Source organism: Bos mutus, chromosome 23, assembly GCF_027580195.1.
Source record: "Bos mutus isolate GX-2022 chromosome 23, NWIPB_WYAK_1.1, whole genome shotgun sequence".
In the NCBI taxonomy this organism is placed as follows: Eukaryota; Metazoa; Chordata; class Mammalia; order Artiodactyla; family Bovidae; genus Bos; species Bos mutus.
This window is the reverse complement of record NC_091639.1, coordinates 25,769,317-25,793,708: the sequence shown is the minus strand read 5'-3', so window position 1 is coordinate 25,793,708 and position 24,392 is coordinate 25,769,317. Positions and strand designations below refer to the sequence as shown.

The 24,392-nt window shown below is 40.7% G+C and overlaps 1 protein-coding gene across 2 annotated transcripts in view; it reads right to left on the bottom strand.

Moving 5' to 3' along the window:
• The window catches only part of PKHD1 (PKHD1 ciliary IPT domain containing fibrocystin/polyductin), a 457,080-nt gene that overhangs the window by 304,190 nt on the left and 128,498 nt on the right, over positions 1 to 24,392 (bottom strand). For both annotated transcript variants that reach the window (XM_070360807.1, XM_070360808.1), the window contains one exon: positions 13,481 to 13,637. In XM_070360807.1, the coding sequence (XP_070216908.1) occupies positions 13,481 to 13,637 (157 nt within the window). The remainder of the gene's footprint in view (positions 1 to 13,480; positions 13,638 to 24,392) is intronic.

The following is a 24,392-nucleotide window of genomic DNA, read 5'->3' as shown; positions in this document are numbered from 1 at the left end:
GTGGAGGAGAAAACATATCGGAAATAAAATCACTGACACAGAGCCATGAAACAATAGCAGTTGGGAGAATCATTTTCATCAGCTCAGATTTCCATGGTAGGAGAGACAAGTGTATCTAACTAAAATTCCACATTCAGGACAGGCACATTCAATGCAGCCAGCAAGATTTCCACTGCCCTTTGCAAAGGGTCGCATAGCCTTTGGGAAAAAAGTAGCTGGACCAGGTTAATTGGTTTCCAGTCCAGACAATCCTCTATGGCTTCCTTTGTTGTTTTAGGCTTTATTTTATGCTTGCACTCAGTGTCCAACTCTTTGCAACCCCATGGACTGTAGCCCGACAGGCCCCTCTGTCCAGGGGATTCTTTCTTTCCAAAAAGAATATTGGAATGGGTTGCCATTTCCTACTCCAGGGATCTTTCTGACCTAGAGATCAAACTCGAGTCTTGTGTCTCCTGCATCAGCAGGCATCAAGTTGTTTCAGGCTAGTAGTTCTCAAACTTGAAGTGAAGTGAAGTGAAAGTTGCTCAGTCGTGCCCAACTGTTTGCGACCCCATGGACTATACAGTCCATGGAATTCTCTAGGCCAGAATACTGGAGTGGGTAACCTTTCCTTTCTGCAGGGGATCTTCCCAACCCAGGGATCGAACCCAGGTCTCCATCATTACAGGCAGATTCTTTAGCAGCTGAGCCACAAGGGAAGCCCAAGAACACTGCAGTGGGTGGCTTATCCCTTCTCCAGCGGATCTTCCTGACCCAGGAATCTAACTGGGGTCTCCTGCATTGCAGGGGGATTCTTTACCAACTGAGCTATCAGGGAGTGTACAGAATCACCCAGAGGTCTTAAAAGACAGATTGGAGGTGTCACCCCACCCCCAGAGTACATTTGCTACGGGTCCCCAAATGTGCATCTCTAGCAAGTTCCCAGGTGATGTTCTTGCTGTTGACCAGGGAACACACTTGGAGAACCACTGTTCTAGGTTAATTAAGCTTGTTCCATGTGTCCACTGTCTAAAACAGGTTGAGAAATACAAGACTGGAATTGCAGATTAATTCACTTTGTCATTCAACCAACATTTGTTGTTATTTCCTAGTCCTTCTTCTAGGTGCCGTGATAAAAGTGTAAAAAATATAGTCAGTACTTCCAGAAGGTCACAGTGAAGTTTCATTGCTCCAAGTTTCATTGCTCCCTGGTTTTAGTGAACTGGTCAGCTTCACAGATAACCTAAAAAGATGATGACTCAGCCTTTTACTGTTTCTATAAAACTTAAAAATCATGAAGTTATCTTTTTTATTAATTAATTCTATACTAATTACAAAGGGTGAACATATAATGGAAGAGAAATATCTAAAGGAATTCAAAATATTCAGATGTAAATAAGTGCCTTTGTTTATATTGTAATCAATTACTGCTTAACTAAACCTTGATTTCCATTCCTCCTCCAGAAAATCAAAATTTTCTTTTACCAACAAAGTTTCTGATATTTAAACCCTTAGCTGGGTTTCTAAAAGGTCACTTAAGACCTCAGAAAGAAAGGAGAAAACAGGGGGAGAAGAAATTGTCTTTTCCAGGCAGGCAAAAATCTCTGTCACTACCAAGTTACTCATTCATTGAAATAATCTCCTTCCTTCTCTGTATCAAAATTCAGTTAGCACTGACCCAATCACATTTTTTTTTAACCAGTCATGAAACCTCATACATTTCTCTCAGCAATCTGTTTATTTAAAAGGTTGGGGGCTGGGGAGGGAGGTTTCAGAAGGAGGGGACACATATAGTTATTTATGCCTGATTTTTTTTTTTGTTTGGCAGAAACCAACACAACATTGTAAAACAAATATTGTTCAATTAAAAAAATCATTATTTTTTTGTGGGTTTTTGTTTTTTAATTTTTTTAATTTAAGTTTATTTTTTAACTTTAAAAGGTTCCAAATATAATTATTCTCTGAATATTGTAAACAATGATTCGCCTACAATATGATAATTTTATAAGTGAATGATAACAGTCATTTCCTCATAGTATTTATTTAAAAAATGAGAGTACATCCTGCCTTTGACCCCCAGGAATATTACAGTACATGGGAAATGATAGTAATGAAAAGCTGCCTTTGGTATAATTTAACCTGCACAAAAATTCTAGCTATTTAAGCATCCCTGATTTCCGACTTCACTCCCAGTATGGACAAAGAGCATGCAAGAATCATTAATCAACAAATGAGGTAGAGAAGGTAGGGAGAGACCAAGTCCCGAAGGACTTTGCAAACCATACCAAGGAGTTCAAACCTGACGCAAAAGGCTAATAGAAAGTCCCTGAAGGGTCTTAAGGAACGACGATTGAAATATTTATCTTTTGTTACTGAAAATATTGTAGCTTCTGTGCTAGGAAGGGACTGGTCCCTTTCAATAGCATTTTTCATGTTACAATATCCAAGTTGTCAAGACACAAACTGTAAATTGTTTAATATCTATCTATCTGTCTGTCTGCCCATCTACTGAAAGCATGTCCTTTCTCACAGCAACAGCTTATCTTTCATTTAAGGCTAATCAAGTATGTCTGGGACTGTTCTCTGGAGGTAAATAAAGTAAGTCATGTCTGATTGGGAGAAATAAGGGGTTTCAGAGCCAAGTGTCCCCCACATGAAAAAGCCTTTGTCTCTGATCTCCTGATACACAAGTACTAAATGAAATTGGTCACTGTCTGGACTAACCCACTAACATTTGAGGATACCAGGAAGGGCTCTGATTACAGAAAAATTCACAGCCAACATGAATCTGACTCTTCAGGTCAGAAACTCAGTCATTCAACAACCATTTGAGTACCTATTATGTACTAAGAGTCAGACACAACTGAGCAACTTCACTTTCAGTTTTCACTTTCATGTACTGGAGAAGGAAATGGCAACCCACTCCAGTGTTCTTGCCTGGAGAATCCCAGGGACGGGGGAGCCTGGTGGGCTGTGGTCTACTGAGTCGCACAGAGTCGGACACAACTGAAGTGACTTAGCAGCAGCAGCAGCATGCACATACTATATACTTGCTCCTTGGAAGAAAAGCTATGACAAACCTAGACAGCATATTAAAAAGCAGAGACATTACTTTGCCAACAAAAGTCCACATAGTAAAAGCTATCATTTTTTCCAGAAGTCATGTACAGATGTGAGAGTTGGACCATAAGAAGGCTGAGTGCTGAAGAACTGATGTTTTCAAACTGTGGTGTTGGAGAAGACTTTTGAGAGTCCCTCAGCATGCAAGGAGATCAAACCAGTCAATCCTCAAGGAAATCAACCCTGAATTGTCATTGGAAGGACTGATGCTGAAGCTGAAGCTCCAATACTTTGGCCACCTGATGCAAAGAACTGACTCACTGGAAAAAATCCTGATGCTGGGAAAGATTGAAGGCAGGAGGAGAAGGGGACGACAGAGGATGCGATGGTTGGACAGCATCACCAGCTCAGTGGACATGAGTTTGAGCAAACTCTGGAGATGGTGATGGAGAGAGAAGCCTTGCGTGCTACAATTCGTGGGGTCGCAAAGAGTCGGACATGACTGAGTGACTGAACAGCTACGTACAAGAAGATATAATAGTCCAGACAATACTGAGCAAAAACGGACCTGGATCCTTTTTTTCTTAAGTTTACCTGCCTAGATTGCACCTTCTCAAAAGGTAAAGGGCAGTAACAACACACCCTAATATTAAGCTTTTAAAGAATTTGTATAAAACTAATTCATAAAAAGTTACATGATATATATATATATATATATATATATATATATAATGAATGATATGTTCTCAGCCTATTAAAAATTCTATCACTGGCCCACTTAGCTTTGGATACAAGCAAGGTCCCCTCATAAAATGAGTAATACCAACTTGTTGCCAGGAAAAGACTGACACATAGAAATGCACAAAATTAAGGGAGTTAAGGATGGATTTCCCAGAATTTAGGTGAGTATTTTCCATTGCTGACTTCACCTGACTTCCCCTTTTAAGGTCACTGTGTAGCCCAGGCCCTTTTGAGGAGCATGCTTGAAACTATGGGGAAAAGGTTTTCTAACCCGTTTACCACACTTCCCACTCGGGGCTACGGATGAGAAAGTTCTCTAGGCTTGTGTTATGCAATCAAACAGCTAACATATGCAGTCAGGGCAAAAAGAAACTTAAGACAATAAAAGTCGAGGCAATTTTTTGAGTATAATTAATTAAAGTACTTTCTTCATTTCATTATTAATTCAAAAAAATTAACAGCCAACAGATTTATACAAGCCACTCTCCTCCTGCAACGGGAGGGAATCATTTACGCACTGATCTGAGGCCCAGAACTCTACCCAAAACCACAGGAGAGTCACGAGACTGCCTCACATTTGAACTCAGGCCCCTAGTTTGCTGAGCAAACCCCAGACAACCATGTTGTACCATCTGTACATAGTCATCCCGTTTCCTGCCTTGAAGGGTAGCTGCAGTTCAGCTGCAAGAAGTCAGTTCACTCAGTTCTCCTTTTGCAGCCAATTGCTACATGTTATTTTAAACATATCCATTTGAAACAAATTGTATCAGCCCACAAAGCCCTCCCATGTTGACGGAGACATTATAGAGTTAGGAAAAGAAAGAAAAAAACATTAATGCAGCTTATTTCATTTGTATCAAATGCCTTCGATGGATTTCCTTTGAATCCAAGCTGCTATGATGAAGTCTTAAAACTGCAGGTACGGGGTAAGGTGCCCAATGACTCCCACGGTCCTGATGCACAGAGACACTACACAGATATCGCAGGAAGCCCTGTTTCATAGCATTTCCAGACTGCTCCATTGTAAAGCATTTTGTGAAGCATGCATCTACTGAAACTGAGCCTAGTTTGGTTCTAATGAAAAGGAATCAAGTTAAAAACCTGGGATAAAAAGGCTGTGCTGGCTATAGCTCTTAATACCTCGCTCTGAAATCTTCAAACCTTGATGAGGATGAAAAAACAGTAGGAGACATACAGAGAGTCAACAAGTACATGAAAAGATGCTCAATATCGGTATAAAACTGGAAATGCAAATGAAAACCACAATGAGATACCATATCACACCTGCTAGAATGGCTAGTCTCAAAAAGACAACAAATAACAAGGCTGGGCGGATTTGGAGAAAAGGAAACACTTGTGCCCTGCTGGTGGGTATGTAAGTTGATGCAGCCACTGTGGAAAACAATATGGAAGTTCCTTAAAAAATTAAAAATAGAACTACCGTATAATCCAGCAATTCCACTTCTGGGTATGTAGCTGAAGAAAACAAAACACTACTTCAAAAAGATATATGCACCTCTATGTTCATTGCAGCATTATTTACAATAGCCAAGGTATGGAAACAACCTAAATGCCTATTAATATATGAATGGATAATTAAAATGTGATATTGCATATATATATATATAGAGAGAGAGAGAGACAATGAAATATTGTTTAGTGATAAAATGTAATAGAATGAAATATTTCCATTTGCAACAACATGAATGAAACTTGAGAGCGTAAAGCTAAGTGAAATAAGTCAGAGAAAGATAAATACCATATGACCTCACTTACAGAGGAAACTAAAAAACAAACAAACAAAAGCAGACAAATCTGAGCTCACAGATATCAAGACCACATTGATGTTAGCCTGAGGTGGCCAGTTGAGGGGTAGGTGAAATCGATGAAAGGGGACAAAAGGTATACACTTCAGTTATAAAATGAATAAGGCACGGGGATGTGGTGTACAGCATGGTGACTACAGTTAATAATCAGTCAGTCAGTTCAGTAGTTCAGTCGTGTCCAACTCTTTGCGACCCCATGGACTGCAGCATGCCAGGCCTCCCTGTCCATCACCAACTCCCAGAGTTTACCCAAACTCATGTCCATCGAGTCAGTGATGCCATCCAACCATCTCATCCTCTGTCGTCCCCTTCTCCTCCTGCCTTTAATTTTTCCCAGCATCGGGATCACCAATGTTGGCCATGGAAACTTCAGATGGAAAGAATGAACTACTATGCAAATACTGACATAGTTTATAAATTGTTCACATAAAGAAAGTTCTCTAGGCATGTGTTATGCAATCAAAAGGCTAATATATGCAGTCAGTGCAAAAAGGAACTTAAGACAATAAAAGTCGAGGCAATTTTTTGAATTTAATTAATTAAAGCACTCTCTTCATTTCATTATCAATTCAAAAAAAATTTTTTTAATCTTTTTTGGCTTTCATTAGTCACAAGTGTCTTTAACCAAAACTGAAGCACATCAGTTCAGTTCAGTTCAGTCAGTCGTATCCAACTCTTTGCAACCCCATGGACTGCAGCACACCTGGCTTCCCTGTCCATCACCAACTCCCAGAGCTTGCTCGAACTCATGTCCATCAAGTTGGTGATACCATCCAACCATCTCATCATCTGTCATCCCCTTCTCCTCCTGCCTTCAATCTTTCCCAGCATGAGGATTTTTTCCAGTGAGTCAGTTCTTCTCATCAGGTGGCCAAAGTATTGGAGTTTCAGCTTAAGCATCACTCCTTCCAATGAATATTCAGGGTTAATTTCCTTTAAGATTGATTGGTTTGATATTCTTGCAGACCAAGGAACTCTCAAGAGTCTTCTCCAATACCACAGTTTGAAAGCATCAATTCTTTGGTGCTCAGTTTTCTTTATGGTCCAACTCTCACATCTGTACATGACTACTGGAAAAACCATGGTTTTGATTATACAAATCTTTGTCTGCAAAGTAATGTCTCTGCTTTTTTATATGCTAGGAATATTGTATTGCATATTTGAAAGTATAATAGCTAGGAGAATGGATCTTAAAAGTTTCCACCACACAAGAAAAATATTTGTACCTATCTGTCGTGACTATTGTAGTGATCATTTTGCAACATACACAAATATCAAATCATTATTCTGTACACCTGAAATTTACATTATGTCATCTATACCTCAATAAAATTGTTTTTAATCTTTTAAAAAAGAAACTCTACAATGAACCTGGCCAAGAGAAGATGCTTCATCTCAATAAACCAAGAATATGCATTGCTACACTATAGAAATCCCCAGTGTAACAGACTAAAATGATCTGCGTGTCCTCAAAACTGTGAAAGTGAAGTGAAAATGAAAATCTTACTCGCTCAGCCATGTCAGACGCTTTGTGACCCCATGCACTGTAGCCCAGCAGACTACTCTGTCCATGGAATTCTCCAGGTAAGAATACTGAAGTGGGTTGCCATTTCCTTCTCCAGGGGATCTTCCCGACCCAGGGACTGAACCCAAGTCACCTGCATTGCTGGTAGAATCTTTACTGTCTGAGCCAGCAAGACCACATTCCCAACTGCACCAGAAAACCTTCTTCCACAAAGTCAAAATGCCAAGGAGAACAGAGGCAACCTAGTGAATAACTGCTGCTTCCACCTCTGTATCCTTCCCTCTCCTTGCTGTTAGAAAGAAAAAACACTTTAGTATGCTTTTTGAAGATAACGGAGGCAAAAGTCATCTGAGGTCTTCATTGCCCAGCTAATTCTTTCAGTAATTCAGTTTGCTTTGTATATAGAAGCAACCGCTAGCTGTAAATAAAATTGCAACCTAGGCCTGACATCCAGCCATCTCTTTGGTTATCCCCTGCAATCCAAAAGAAACAACTAACATGAATCAAATCCTTACGCTGGCCCAGACCCTGTGCTTAGGGTTTTAGAAACATTCCCTCATTTAGTCCCCAAAACATCCACAGGAGTTGGGTGATCAGTGTAGTTTGGCGACACAACAGCAAGCAATAAATGTGAGCAATTTGCTATCACTACTGCTGTTACTAAAACAGGTCTTACTCTAAGAGCAGAAACTTCAGGCTCACAGAGTCTGTGCAACTTGCCCAAGGTCACAGAAGCCAGTAAGAAGCACAGCCCAGATTCAGATTCAGTTCTCTCTGGCTCAAAATCCTGCCAAGCGTTTAACTGCTTTGTATACACCACTAGACCAAGAAATAGAAAATCATGTGAAAGGATGCCAGTGTACTATTAAACAACACAAGTTTCTGCTCCAGCCTTGTAAAGTGATGGCACTTTGAATAAGAAACTACAGAACATCTTCCTCTTGATAGCCCAACATCAAGGGACAAGAGGTTTCCAGAGTTCATCTTCCCCTAATTGACCCTTTATTAATCATTAAGCTCTAGGCCACTTGACATCAAGTGGCTTGACCACCAGGACAGAGTCATCGCTTCATTCAGAAAATAAAGATGCTTTTCCAGCGACAGACCACAAGCCCCAAATCCTTGCCCAGAATGCATAATAGCGCAGACAAGAGGGCAACGTTCCGTCTTTGTTATTATGGCTCATCATAATTACTTGGAATAAAATAATAAATTTTAATTCAGCGATGCCTATGGCCGTTGGGCATCTTAACATAAAAGAACGAAAAATATAATTAACTAAATCAAGGCAATATGCCTATTTCCATCCCAGCTCATTAGTATTAATTGATTGGGTTAATTCTCTTTTGTGTTGAACAGTACCCCCTAAAAAATAGTTTTTAAAAAAAGAAAGAGGAATGGAGGGAAGAAATTGAAATGGTAAAAAGCAAAAGTTCTAGGTCTTTCACTAATTAACATGAAATATTAAGAGAGAGAGCTCAAGCTTTTATCATGGTCACAAAATAATGTGCCATTTTCCCAAAAAGTTCAGGAATCAGTATATACAGCAGCAAAAATAATGGTGAAAACTTAGTCATTGGGGGCCATTTTCCAACTGTCTCAAAGAAATTTATATAATCCTCCTTTCTACTATAAGCTATGCTTATAAGGAAAAAAAAAGTTCTATTTTATACATGGAACTATACAGAAGGCACAGCTAAGTTCAGAATTCTCAAGGGCCATATGTATAAGTGTTAGTTTTCCTGACGGAGAAGCCTGGTCCCTGTATATATTAGGATTCTGGTTTCCATGAGTGGAAAAGTAATATGGAGGGTGCCGTATCTTCATTAAGTGGTTCCAAATGCAGTTCTCAGGTGATCTAGTTACACTTCAATTTAGCACTAATCTTTTCAAAGTGTGTACATACTTTATGTAGAACATTTTCTTCACAATACTGTAGAAATGGCTTACAAAGTACTTTCACTATAATATCTTGTTCGCTAAAATCTTTTGAAGTCATTATTTTTTTGGCTTGAAATCTTTCATGCTTTGTCTCATCCCACAGATGGTGTCCAAGAACAAAGAAAATGTCACAGAGCTATTTTTCTGGTCATGAACGGGTATGAAAAAGATAGTAACAGATACTCAGAGAGCGAACTGCTGTTGGATTTTTCTTATCCTTCAAGTACTTTCAGACCTGTTACGGACCAAGGGGTTTAGAACTATGCCATCTCAACCAGAGTTGAGAGCTGGAGCTCTTCCCCAGGGAAAGCATTCTTCATATGCCTTTTAGAAACAGAAAAATAACTTAGCAGTGGATTTTAACTCATGAAGATATACTTTTTTATGTAGATGTGTATATGTATATATATGTGTATGTATGTGACTATATGTAAATTTATGTACCTATCTCTGGTGACTATTTATATATACTAAATTTATGTCTATATATGTACATATGTATATAGATGGATTTCACATGTACAACTAAGGAGAGTAAAAGTAAATTACAGAAAATGAGAAAACTGATATTCAAGAGAGCAAGGATTTAAAATTTATCTGAGACTTCTTAAATTTCATCCAGGACCTGAACTCTGCACCATTTCATCGTCCATCCACTCAACAATCAGTACATGTGTTTTGAGCCCTCATCAAGGGTCAGGCACGGTCCTAAACACTGAAGAGACAGCAGTAAATAATTGATGGAAATCCTTTGCCTTTTTGAGCTTATCCTAGCAGAGGAAATAGACTGTATATCAACAAGTAAACTTATAGTATGTCATGTGGTGATGGTAAGTGTTATGAAGAAAAGTGAAGCAAAAGAAAAGGATAGAGTAATAGGATTATTATAATTTTAGAAAAGATTGCCAGGAAGTCCTCTGTAATAAGTTGACATTTTCTCAAACAGAGAATGAAATAAGTGAGCTAGTCACATGAACATCTGGAGGAAGAATATTCCAGGCAAAGGGCATTATGTGCAAAGGCCTGGAGGCAGGCGTGTTCCTGGTATATTCACAGAAGAGCTGGATCAGAGTGAATGAGGAAGACAAGGTCAATGAAGGGACTGGAAGTTTAATAATGGTGTGAAGCTTATTCCTAATGAGATGAGAAGCCATTGAGGTAGGAGTAGGTTGAAAAAAGAAGTGATAAGATCTGACATATTTTAAAGGATGTAGATAATAAGTTTTTGGGGGTTATTTTACTATACAGCATAAAAGTCAAATACCAATTACTTAAACACATGAAGGCATATTTTTCTATCACGAAAGTGACTTCAGAGGTAGGCAGCCCCAGGTGCCATGCTAGTACGCAACTCAAAAGTCATCATGGTCCCGATGTCTTCCATTCTCCTATTTCCCCATTCTAAGGTGTCAGTTCACAGTCCAAGACGGCAGCTAAAAATGTAGCAATCATATTTACATTCCAGGAAGCAGAGACGAGAAAGCAGGAGGGACAAGCTGGACTCGCCTCCTACTAGGTCAGCCCTACTTTAGGACACGTGCTAGGTGTCCTGCGGCATGCTTCCCCTTACAGCTCACTGGCCAGCTTTTTGCCACAGGCTGTCTACTCACAGAGGAGAGGAGGAAATACAGCATTTTAGCTGGGTATACTGCTGCCCCAAATAAAAACTTGGGTCCTGCTACTAAAGAACACCAAAAAATTAGAAACATAGAAAGCAACAAAGAAGTTGTTTGAGATGGTCTCATCCAAAAAGTTATGTTGATTAGGACTAGGTTGGTACAATGGGACACATGTTGGAGATTCAGCCAACAAGAGTCACAGATGGATTGGTCATGGGATATGAGATAGATAAAGATGTCTAGGATGCTGCCAAGATTTTTGGCCTGAGCCACTGGCTTCCCAAGTGGCTCAGTGGTAAACAATCCACTTGCCAATGTAGGAGCCGAAGGAGACATGGGTTCAATACCTGGGATGGGAAGATCCACTGGAGGAGGAAATGGCAACCCACTCCAGTATTTCTTGCCTGGAGAATCCCATGGACAGAGAAGCCTGGTGGGCTACAGTCCATGGGGTCACAGAGAGTCAGACATGACTGAGTGACTGAACACGCATGCATTGGCTACCGAGTGAGATGGGGAAGTCCCTCCCACTTCGAGTCTTTGCATATATTGATATCTACACAATCAAAACTTGTCTCAGGGACAAAGACATGCTTTTCACCGCCTCTCCACTAACTCTAATCTTACATCCTGGACACTCGGATTATTCCCATCCACATCCTACCTTACCTTCAACAACATGTTTTATCTTATTTTAAGATTTTTTATGTGAACCATTTTTAATGTCTTTATTGAATTTGTTACAATATTGTTTATGTTTTATGTTTTGGTTTTTTGACCATGAGGCATATGAAATTTTCCCTAGCCAGGGATCAAACCCATATCCCTGCTTTGGAAGGTGAGGTCTTAACCACTGGACCATCAGGGAAATCCTTACAACACATTTTATAACTAGACATTTGACTCTTCTATACTTGCTGCCTAACTACTTTTTCTTTAGTAGTAATGCACATCATTTGTATTAAGTGTTATACTTCACTGCTTCTTATGTCTCATACAGATTTCCTAGGCCACTTAGTAAGTAGTCACAAGTCATCTGTTGCACCAAATTTCATCTGTGTCCTTTCCCAGGTCTCATACTTTCCAGTTTATACAGAAATTGGTGTCCACTGCTTACCTTCACAATCCTACCAATGGGCCTACTTCCCAAGAGAGAGGGGAGACCCTTCACACAACAGTCTTTCCCTCTCCACAGGATGAGGGTTTGTTTGTCCTTCTAAACCTAGTCACTTACACTGAATAATGAGAGTGAAGTGTTGAACCGGGAATACTTAGGAAAACCACTACTGAAAGGTGACAGGTTGGAGCGAGTATCTGGGATACTTGGATCTTGAAATCTCCAAGACTGGAAGTCAGGTTATGCACCCACCTGCCTCGGCCTTCCCCTTACTCTCTGCTTTCCCTCTGATGCCTCTTCTCCATCTTTAGTTTCTGGCCCTATGGACAAATACCATTCCTTGATGGAACATTTACCGGGGACTATTAGGAAATCCAGACCCTCAGATGGGCTGAGTTTGACGACTTTTGGCTTGGAAATTTCTCCCAAATGGTATCAAGGTTAGGAAAAGACCCTAGAGTGCCTGACGGGCATCCCATCCTCCAACAGAATTTGACTCCTGTGGTGAGAGTCCTGGTTAAAGGCTTGAAAAGAGCATCTTTTCCCTGAGCTGAGACTTGAAGTCTGTAATTTTCCTTTGTCATTGCCAGTCCTTAGGTAGCTGCTAGCTGTCAATAAGTCAGCACTCCCCATAGCCACTGGCTACACACACGCACACACCACAAAGCCAAGTCAGGAACCCAAGCTCACAGACCCTTTTCCTAAAGGGTACTAATTAAGTGATTTGCCTGAAAACTTCTCCTTGCTGCCAGAGGGGGAAAAAAGCAGCTTCCAGAGTAAAGAATGTAAAATTCTTAATGAGTCCACCTTTAAGAGATGGGTAGTCACACTCCATCAGCTTATTCCCTGGAAAATATTTTATTCTCCCTCATATAGCCACCCTCTTACTTTAACAAGAACAAATGCTCCTATAAATGTTAAATATATTTATAGTAAAGAATGGTGCTTTGGTGCCGTTTTATAGATCTCCATAACTAATCACATTTCCCAAGTAATTTTCATTTGCCGATGAACAAGAGTCCCTTTGATAACCATTCCTTATTATCTACTACTGAAGTAGGCAATGATTTTTATTCTCATTTAACAGATAAGGAAACAAATGCATGAGGAGGTAGAAAAAACTGACATAGTCACTTGGTGGTGGGGTGGAGGAGTTAAAATGTAAATTCTCAATCTCTCCCAAATTCCCAGACCCTAGAGCTATGTGGCCGGTTTTGCAATAAGGAAGCCTATTTATATGACTTTCCACGGGACCAGGAAGTCAAAACCACAACAGGGTAAAAGCCTGAAGGCACTGCCTTCTCGGCAGGGAATTTCAAAGGCAGCAGCATTAACTGATTTCAGAGCCTTTTGCTATACTGTGGGTGCTGCCAGGGACAAGCATGCATACAAAGGGCTTGAATAAAGAAGCATATTCTTGGAGAACACTGTTCACCCTTTTGTACTTGAAAAACTAAAATAATCAAGCTCTGTGTTTTTAAGAGTCAAAAGAAAAGGCTTTCGTTTTGAACCCTCTGATCACTTCTTCCTTTCATAGTGAAATCTCAATTTGTTCTGAGAATAAATTGTCAACCAGATGCTGGAACTTATCCAAAATGTCCCCCGGATCCCTGCCTCTAAAATAACAGGATCATATGTAATAATGCCACCCCCATATCCAAACTCCACGAACCTTTCACGTGGAGGAAGTTGAGGATGCTGGTGTTGGTGTCCAACAGAAGCAGCTGGCCCTTCTCCACCGTGACGTTGTCGCCCTCTTGTGGCGGTCTCTGGGGAAACCAGCTGTGAGCCCTGGACCACCTCCCGCAGAATTGAAAGATAAAGTTGCCCTGGAAAACAGGTTTTGTTATTTTATTTTGCTTTATTTAAAAGCAGGATAGTCTGGGTGATCCATCAAAATAGAAACTCCTTAAACTCAAATTAATTTAAATTTAATTTTAAACCTCTCAATAAAATGAATCACCTTCCTACAACTAACTCCAAAAGAGGAAAATACGGAAGGGGCAAAGTTGTAACTGAAGGGCCTCTGTGTTCAGCCTCTGGAGTTCTCCAATGACATGCTGCTAATGTTTTCTTACCTTTTCCCCCAGCACAGCCCCCTTATACCTAACAGATGGGACTGGTTCCATTTTTTATTTGTAGAGACATGTATCGAGTCTTGGACAAAACGTCATAAATAGTCAGGAACAGAGAGAATTTAAATGGGTGGCATTTCACTTTATGTAATTGGTGCCATTTTTCACAGGCTCTACTGCAAGCATTTCTGTTTTATAGGAAAACTCCTCTCTCCATGTGTTCAGACCCATCCTCCTACTTTGCCTCTTTTGATATTATTGTTGCCTTTCCCTCTGTGCTAACTGCATCCCAGGCAGCAAAGCTCATGCATGGCAAGAACGCCAGCTGACTTCAGATGACAACCCAGAACCTTTGAGGGAGGAGCCAGAGCAGGACTGTGAGGAGCCCAGAGGAGGAAACACCCTTCACCCCACTCAATCTCCCTCTCAGAGCTCTTGGTTCCCTGTTAATTTATGGTCACAATGAAGTCATGTGCTTTTCCAACGAAGGATGTGAAAGTCACAGAAAGCAGTTTCTGGCTCATAAAAGAGGCAGTGAACAGGTCTACATGTCCTGTGCAGCCATGGAACTGTAATTCTATGAATATAGTGAAATCCTCTCCGAAAAGGTGATTAGCTCAAGGTCATACAGATGACAAGTGCATGCCTCTCTCCTCACAGTTCTTCCCACCCAGATTCCAACCTAATGAGAAGCCCCGGTTCCTATAAAATAGATGTCTAGAAGGTCCTCTGGTAAGGTGTTAAGAGGCAGATGAGAGAAGATGAGGGAAGGCGAGGCATGTTTATAATGCCAATAACTGCACCTCCACAGAAAACAGTGCCCTGGAGTGTTTCAGACACAGAAAATAGAGAAATGTGCTCCTAGAAGAGTCAATAGATTTTCCAGAGGGTATACTGACCCCCAGCTCTCTAGTCCCAGATTGTACTGAACCTCACACCAACAAAGCTTGGGAATAAGGAAAAGTAGGATCTTTTCATTTTCTGCATCTATAAAGGAGATAAAAGTCAATGAGTCATCCCAATTTAAGAGATGGCAAGGCATTCAGCACAGTGATAAGTAGTCTCAGCAAGATGGAGAAAAAGGAAAGATGTGGTACCTGAGCATTGTTGTGAGCTGTATGAAACATGCCCACAGGATAAGCATCCACAGACTCAAAAAGTAGAAGGGAAATTTTGCACTCTACTGATCTCACACTGAAGCTAGGCACAGGGAGGTAAAAATACAGAAACATCTCTTTATAAGGCTAGACATTCTACATTCATGTAATACTTTAATTCACTCCTGTACAATCCACAAAGAGAAAGTGGGGAGGGGTGACAGGAGGAAATTGGAGTGGAATAAAGTGGTGAGAAGATGGGAAAGATTGAAAGATGGTAAAGACAACTCCAGAGACGGCAAACCAGGTTATCTGTAAATCAGTCCCGACTCACTATGACAAAATATATGAAAAGCTAAACACTTGGATTTCTAGAAGATCAATGACTGAAAGGACTCTAGAGAAATCCTATCCCTTTATTTAAAAAAGGATACTTCAGACTGAGTTTCTCAGCCTAGAGCTGTTTAAGGTGGAGCTTCCTTCCATGCCACCAGAACAGACCCAAAAGCTCAAGAGGGATAAATTAGGAGCTTGGAATTAAGAAACACACTATTATATCTAAAGCAGATAAACAACAAGCACCTACTGCATAGCACAGGGAACTATACTCAATATCTTGTAATAGTCTAGACTGGTTCCAGATCAGGAAAGGACAACGTCAAGGCTGTATATTGTCACCCTGCTTATTTAACTTATATGCAGAGTACATCATGAGAAACACTAGGCTGGATGAAGCACAAGCTGGAATCAAGATTGCCAGGAGAAATATCAATAACCTCAGATATGCAGATGACACCATCCTTATGGCAGAAAGTGAAGAAGAACTAAAGAGCCTCTTGATGAAAGTGAAAGAGGAGAGTGAAAAAGTTGGCTTAAAACTCAACATTCAGAAAACTAAGATCATGGCATCCGGTCCCATCATTTCATTGCAAATAAATGGGGCAACAATGGAAACAGTGACATACTTTATTTTGGGGGGCTCCAAAATCACTGCAGATGGTGACTGCAGCCGTGAAATTAAAAGATACTTGCTCTTTGCAAGAAAAGTTATGACCAGCCTAGACAGCATATTAAAAAGCAAAGACATTACTTTGCCAGCAAAGGTCTGTTTAGTCAAGGCTATGGTTTTTCCAGTAGTCATGTATGGATGTGAGAGTTGGACTATAAAGAAAGCTGAGCACCGAAGAATTGATGCTTTTGAACTCTGGTGTTGGAGAAGATTCTTGAGAGTCCCTTGGACTGCAAGGAGATCCAACCAGTCCATCCCAGAGGAAATCAGTCCTGAATATTCATTGGAAGGACTGATGCTTAAGCTGAAACTCCAATACTTTGGCCACCTGATGCGAAGAGCTGACTCATTGGAAAAGACCCTGATGCTGGGAAAGACTGGGGAGGAGGAGGGGACAACAGAGAATGAGATGGTTGGATGGCATCACCAACTCAATGGACATGAGTTTGAGTAAACTCCAGGAGTTGGTGATGGACAGGGAAGCCTGGTGTGCTGCAGTCCATGGGGTTGCAAAGAGTCAGACACAACTGAGCGACTGAACTGAATAATCTAGAATGGAAAAGTATCTGTAAAAGAATATATATGTGTGAGTGTGTTTGTATATACAATGAGTATGAGTGAAGTTGCTCAGTCGTGTCCGACTCTGTGCGGCCCCATGGACTGTAGCCTACCAGGCTCCTCCCTCCATGGGATTCTCCAGGCAAGAGTACTGGAGTGGGTTACCATTTCCTTCTCCAGGGGATCTTCCCGATCCAGGGATCAAATCCAGGTCTCCCACATTCCAGGCAGACGCTTTAACCTCTGAGCCACCAGGGAAGCCTTATATATACAATGTATGTATATATGTGTGTATATGTATATATATATTTATATACACATATGTATTTATATACACATATATATTTATATACACATATATATTTATAAAATGTGCTATAGGTGCTAAGTCGCTTCAATCATGTCCAACTCTTTTCAACCCTATGGACTGTAGCCTACCAGGCATCTCTGTCCATGGGATTCTCCGGGCAAGAATACTGGAGTGGGTTGCCATCCCTCTCCAGGGGATCTTCCCAACCCAGGAATCAAACATGTATCTTTCATGTCTCCTGCATTGGCAGGTGGGTGCCACCTGGGAAGCCCTTTATTCAGTGTAGTACATTTCAAATAGTTATCAATGCTAAGCATTAACTTTTAAAAGATCTAAGCTTCTCTCTGCCCAAAACTTTTCTTTACCATAATAAAGATATCTTGAAATTATATAAAATGTTATTGATAATTCATGCCTATTACAAAACAATGACTAAATACTAAAAGGCCTAAAACATTAATGGACCCTCACGTGTCTGACAGCACCTTGGGAAGTAGAAGAATCAACTATCTCCACGATTTCAAGTTGTCAGGGAATCCATGGTAATATGTATGCCACTATAAGAATTTTAGCTCTATATTTTCATAGCAGACACAATGGTAGTATAATTCCATTCCACGGGCTTCCTAGGCAATAACTGCACGAGACAGAGGAGGTGGCTCACTTCCCAACATCTTTATCCTTCCATTCCTATCATTTTGATCCAATCAAGCAAAAAAGAATGCCAACAGTATCATTAAAAAGACTTCTTGTCCATACATTTGAAAAACTCTCAGTTGATACCAATGTAATGTTTTAGGTGCAAGCCAGGCTCTGTGCCACCAACTCAACTCCCAGGTCAATGCAAGTTTCACTTGCACCAAATTACACCTCTTTCTACCATAGTCCCCAAGGTGTTCAGCCTTTATTTCTGGTTTTCAACTTCGAGATAAACAAATCACTCATTCCCATTCTGCAGATGAAGAATATCTGCCTATGGGCATATGGGGGCATATGAGGGGGGATAAAAATAAAGATTTGGAAACTATTCAGAACACAACCTCATTTTTACCTCAGAACCTACAGCCCCAAATAAGCCAAAACAAAAACCCCAAACCAAATAAAACACAAGCAAAAACTTTCCTGGCTCAGCGAGAAGAGAACGCAATTTGTTTTTTCCTTTACAGCTTGTCAGCACTTCTCTGAACTTCAGGGAATGTGCAGTGTCTGCAAATCTTAGGTGTCACCTTAAATGTATTTGCAACACCACCAGAGTTACCTTGAGAGAAATCATTGATCAGCAAGTTGGAACACCAGGCAGAGCAAAGACCTATTTGCAAGCATCTGTGTTAAGCAGGGATGGTGGAGCAGGCAGGGTGTGGGGATCTTTCTAGCAACAGTGTCTCCTGGATGACAAAGACAAGAAGGAACTAGTTGACACCTCCCCAGAATGCCTGCTTCAGCAAACTAATCCTGGAAATAGGAAAAGACAGGTCCCTATCACTGACACTCTCTCCCCACTTTACACAGCTCTGCTTTCTCCAAAGAACTTATTCACCATCACTGAAATATTGTGTATTGTTCACAGTTACTTAAGCCCCAGTTGACTGTAAGCTTCAGGAGAACATCGTGGTTTTCTGCTGTATTCCAGTTACTGTTGTTGTTTAGTTCCCAAGTCGTGACGAACTCCTTTCAACCCCTTGGACTGTGGCCCGCCAAGCTCCTCTGTCCATGGGATTTCCCAAGCAAAAAAAACTCAAGTGGGTTGCATTTCCTTCTTCAGGGATCTTCCTAACCCAGGGATTAAACCCGGCTCTCCTGCATTGCTGGGCGTGTTTTTTTTACCACTGAGCCACTAGGGAAGCCCTTGTATCGCAGTACCTACAACAGTACCTGGCACACAGTACTTACCGCCAAAATATGTTTGAATACTCAACTCTTTTGTGAGCTCATAATCGCTAACCCATAATTTAAAATATTGTTTTCATAACTAAGATAATCTGATATGAAGCTGCAGGTTTTTTCTACTTTTTTCAGTGATCTTTTACATAGAAATGTTTTAAATTTTTATCAAACCAAATGTACAGACCTTTTCTTTTGTAACATCCCCCATTCTTTTACACATAAGACTCCTTTCTTTCATTCTGACACAAACAGCACTTCTAATGTGTGTTCTTCTTGATTTGTAGGATTTTACATTTGTATGTTAATCCTGAACTAATTTAGAATTTATGTTGGTGGGAAGTTTTCCATTTATCCTTATTTTTTATCTTAGCTTTGTTTTTTCCCCAAATAGTGAAATGACTTCATACCATTTATTAAATAACACTTGCTCTCCCAATTAAGAGTCTTGGCTATTTTAATAATTGCATTATAATATTGGGTGATATTTTGCATGGTGGCCAATTAAAATCCCAAACTTTCCTGAATGAGCTAGTGTAAAGGTATTTCTTTTAGATACATGTGACCTCATCCTTGTTCTTAAGGTGCTTGTGTTATCATTGAAAAAAGATATATAGCTTGGTAATTAATATAAAGCATGATTAATTCAATAATTAAAAGTATAAGCAAGGTACTATGGGAGTTCAGAAAATTAGATGGCTAACTCTGGTAAAGACTGCCTACCAGGTGAAATCCAGTGTGTTAATTACCTTTCCTTTTTTCAACCTGGACACTATATATAAATTAACACAGGCTGAGATTATTTCAGCTGATTATGAAACCCAAAAAATGCTCATTGTAGGAAAAGCCAACCACTTACAAATCCAGGATTACAAATAGTGCCCCTGACCTCTAAACTAATAACTCCTTAGGGAACAAAAAGGAAATTAAATTAGTTTGGCATGATTTGTTCTTACTGGGCTCATGCTTGCTCTCAGTGATCACTTCTTTTCTCAGTGCTTATAAACCCTTCACGATGATGAGATAACATCAGAAAGTACCCCCCCACACACACACACACACACACACACACTGCCCAGCACATCGATGACTCAAAGAAATGTCAGTAACACCTTCTGCCAGCAACTGGGACCCAGTTCACACCTAACTTTGTCCCTGTTAGAAAACCGGGCAATTCACCAGCCTCTATCTCCCTTCTGTGAACATCCTACATGCCATGATTTCTCTAACAATACTGATATTAGCTCGGTGCCTCATCCAGGTAAGTTATTTTAGCACTCTTGAGCTTAAGGAACTAGTACAGTCTGCAGACAGAACAAATTTGCAGAAACTTTCTTCATCTTCTCTTCCACTTGAATCTCTAAATCTCCCTAAGTAACGTCTCTTCTGAATTATAAGCCTGAAGACCATTCCATGACCAATGCCTCCTACGCCCCAGGCACAGTGCTAGACGTGTGACTTACAGTATCACTCACCTCACAACTGAAAAACCTACACATTACCCTCACTACTTTAAATTTCTGAAATATGAAATTTTAAAGATTATTCATAATGGCTAACGTTTTTGTGTGCACTTAACCGTGGCATCACTGACTCGATGGACATGAGTTTGGGTAAACTCCGGGAGTTGGTGATGGACAGGGAGGCCTGACGTGCTATGATTCATGGGGTGGCAAAAAGTCGGACACGACTGAGCGACTGAACTCAACTGAACAGTATAATACATATATACATTATACATATATATGTAAATACATATATATATTATCTATATATATAATAACTGAATCACTTTTCTGTATAGCAGAAATTAACACTGTAAATCAACTATCAGTTCAGTTCAGTCGCTCAGTCGTGTCTGACTCTTTGCCCCATGAATCGCAGCACGCCAGGCCTCCCTGTTCATCACCAACTCCCGGAGTTCACTCAAACTCAACGTCCATCGAGTCGGTGATGCCATCCAGCCATCTCATCCTCTGTTGTCCCCTTCTCCTCCTGCCCCCAATCCCTCCCAGCATCAGAGTCTTTTCCAATGAGTCAACTCTTCACATGAGGTGGCCAAAGTACTAGAGTTTCAGCTTTAGCATCATTCCTTCCAAAGAACACCCAGGGCTGATCTCCATCAGAATGGGCTGGTTGGATCTCCTTGCAGTCCAAGGGACTCTCAAGAGTCTTCTCCAACACCACAGTTCAAAAGCATCGATTCTTCGGCGCTCAGCTTTCTTTACAGTCCAACTCTTGCATCCATACATGACCACTGAAAAAACCATAGCCTTGACTAGACGGACCTTTGTTGGCAAAGTAATGTCTCTGCTTTTCAATATGCTATCTAGGTTGGTCATAACTTTCCTTCCAAGGAGTAAGCGTCTTTTAATTTCATGGCTGCAGTCACCATCTGCAGTGATTTTGGAGCCCCCAAAAATAAAGTCTGACACTCTTTCCACTGTTTCCCCATCTATTTCCCATGAAGTGATGGGACCACATGCCATGATCTTAGTTTTCTGAATGTTGAGTTTTAAGCCAACTTTTTCACTCTCCTCTTTCACTTTCATCAAGAGGCTTTTTAGTTCCTCTTCACTTTCTGCCATAAGGGTGGTGTCATCTGCATATCTGAGGTTATTGATATTTCTCCTGGCAATCTTGATTCCAGCTTGTGCTTCTTCCAGCCCAATGTTTCTCATGATGTACTCTGCATACAAGTTAAATAAGCAGGGTGACAATAGACAGCCTTGATGTACTCCTTTTCCTATTTGGAACCAGTCTGTGGTTCCATGTCCAGTTCTAACTGTTGCTTCCTGACCTGCATACAGGTTTCTCAAGAGGCAGGTCAGGTGGTCTGGTATTCCCATCTCTTTCAGAATTTTCCACAATTTATTGTGATCCACAGTCAAAGACTTTGGCATGGTCAATAAAGCAGAAATAGATGTTTTTCTGGAACTCTCTTGCTTTTTCAACTATACTTCAATACAATTTTTAAAAAACAAATATTATCTCACTCAATCATCATAGACTCTATTCAACCTCCTTGCCTGCAGGAGCAGATGAATCTCTGGATTCAACAAATATTTATTGACCACAAAATAAAACAAAACCCTGCTCTTGGGGAGCTTATATCTTAGGGAGGTAAAGATAAATAAATAAAACAAATCACGTGATCTGAAAAGCAAAAGCAAGGGGAAGTAGAACAGAAGCGCCAGTGTGGGAGAATCTATTTCATATCGAGTGATCAGGGTCCAGCCTCTCAGATAAAAGATGGGAGCAGAGGTGGAGTATGAGCCAGAGGTGCTCTGAGAAAGGAGACGTGTGAAATGCTGCAAGCTCAGCAAGGAGCCCAGAGAGGGCGGCTGGGTCTGGAGGCAAGAAGTTTGCACAGCTCTGTTATCTTCTTGCTGAAGAAGGGCATTCAGTCATTTTTCCAACTGCATAAAGACCTCAAATTCTTCATGTCACAGAGAAAAGAATCAAGTAAAACATTCAGCAGTCTATAGCAGGGTTCACAAACTATAGCTGAAATAAAAATAAAGTTTTATTAGAACATCGGTTTGACCATTCACTTAAATACTGTTTTCTGGCTGTTTTCTGTTTGTGACAAAGACTCTATGGCCCACCAAAGCTAAAAGCTACCTGGCTCTTTATAGAAAAAAATTGCTTACTCCTGATATATTCTGATGTATATAATCAGTATAATAATAATCACTGATATTGTCTAGGTACCTAAAATATGCTCAGAACACTACATCTATAGGATTCCTGGGTGACTCAGTGGTAAAGAATCCATCAGCCACTGCAGGACAGTCAGATTCAATACCTGGGTGAGGAAGATCCCCTGGAGAAGAAAATGGCAACTGATTCCAGTATTTTTGCCTGGAAAAATCCCATGGACAGAAGAGCCCAGTGGGTTATAGTCCACACGGTCGCAAAAGAGTCGGACACGATTAGTGACTAATCAACAACAGTATATCTATATTCCATCAGTACTGAAATATATTCAAAATAGAGCCTTCTACAATTAAAAATAAATAATTGTAATACAACTACCTAAGAACCTGGGAACTGGATAGCAAAAGACTATACACTGAAACACTGGAAACTGGTTCAATTCTCTTCATTTTCCAGTAAGCAATAAGCCAGGTCTCTGAAGGCTACATAAGGGCAAGTGGAAGTGAGTGTGTGTGTGTGTGTGTGTGTGTGTGTGTGTGTGTGTCATGGGCATGCACACATACACACATAAGGCCAAATCAGAAGACTGACAGATACACGCTAGCCTTTTCCACAGAGCTGACACGCTGCCATTTAACCAGCGAGCGCAGAGCACGTGTTTCTGTTCCCAGTCACTAGTAAGAGACAAGGTTAACATTTTAAGTGATGGACTACAGCATGTTATTTCCCCATGCAATGGACCCGTGACTGCACCACCTTCGAAAACACTTAATTTCAGTGATTGAATACACGGGAGCTCACTTTCCCTGCTATGAACCTTTTGACAGCTCCTCAGTTTCATGTACCAGGGGAACCTTTTTCTTCCTCCTTTTCTTTTCCCCTCCCCTTTATACCTGAAGGGAAGCAAAATGAATATGTGGTGGCAGAAAGAAAAGGAGGAAGCCAAGAGAATGAAAACCAGTTTGTAAGCATCCCTGTATTTTACAATAGCCGTATTCACTGCCATCTGCTCTAATTACTTTTAATGTTTGGGCTACCATCTTCATACAATAGAAATAATGATCTCCTCAAGGGCAAAAAAAAAAAAATGTTTTTTACAGAAACAAACAAAAGTTGATTACACTTAGCTTCCAGGCTAAAGAAGCATCAAGCTACTTTGTAATGAACAATCAATTAAGAAAGTGGGTAGGTTTCTGATGAACAGAAACAAATTGAGTCTTCTCCATGGTTTCCCCCCTCTTTCCTCCTTGCCCCACCACTTTGGAGGAATCAAGCCCACAGATCACAGAGGGCAAGGACATGCCCAGGCACGTTTCTAGGTCTGAGGTGAAGTAAAGTGAAGTGAAGTCGCTCAGTCGTGTCTGACTCTTTGCGACCCCATGGACTGTAGCCCACCAGGATCCTTGGTCCGTGGGATTTTCCAGCATGAATACTGGAGTGGGTTGCTATTCCCTTCTCCAGGCGATCTTCCCGACCCAGGGATCAAACCCAGGTCTCCCACATTGTAAGCAGACACTTTACTGTCTGAGCTACAGGTGACATCACATCGATTCCTTACATTTGGATCAGAACCAAAGTCAAGTCTTCTTCCAGTGCTTGTGTGGGCATCAGGCATGGCCAGCTTTGAGAAACACTGAGTATAGAGATAGGTAGTCCGCCAAGAGTAAAAATTCTCTCTCCTAAGTTCCCCAGAGACCACCTCAAACCTGAACACCTCATTGGAAGCCAGAACTAACAGCTCAGTAAAGCCTTCAGGAATGGAGGAACTTCCTGGTGGTCCAGCGGTGAAGGCTCTACACGTCCAAGGCAGGGGACTCGGGCTCCAACCCTGGTCAAGGAACTAACATCCCACATGCTACATAATGAAACAAAAAAAAACAGTTTTTAAAAATACAATTTTAAAAAAGCCTCCAGGAATGGAAAAAGACCACGCTGCTGCTGCTAAGTCGCTTCAGTCGTGTCCGACTCTGTGCAACCCCAGAGACGGCAGCCCA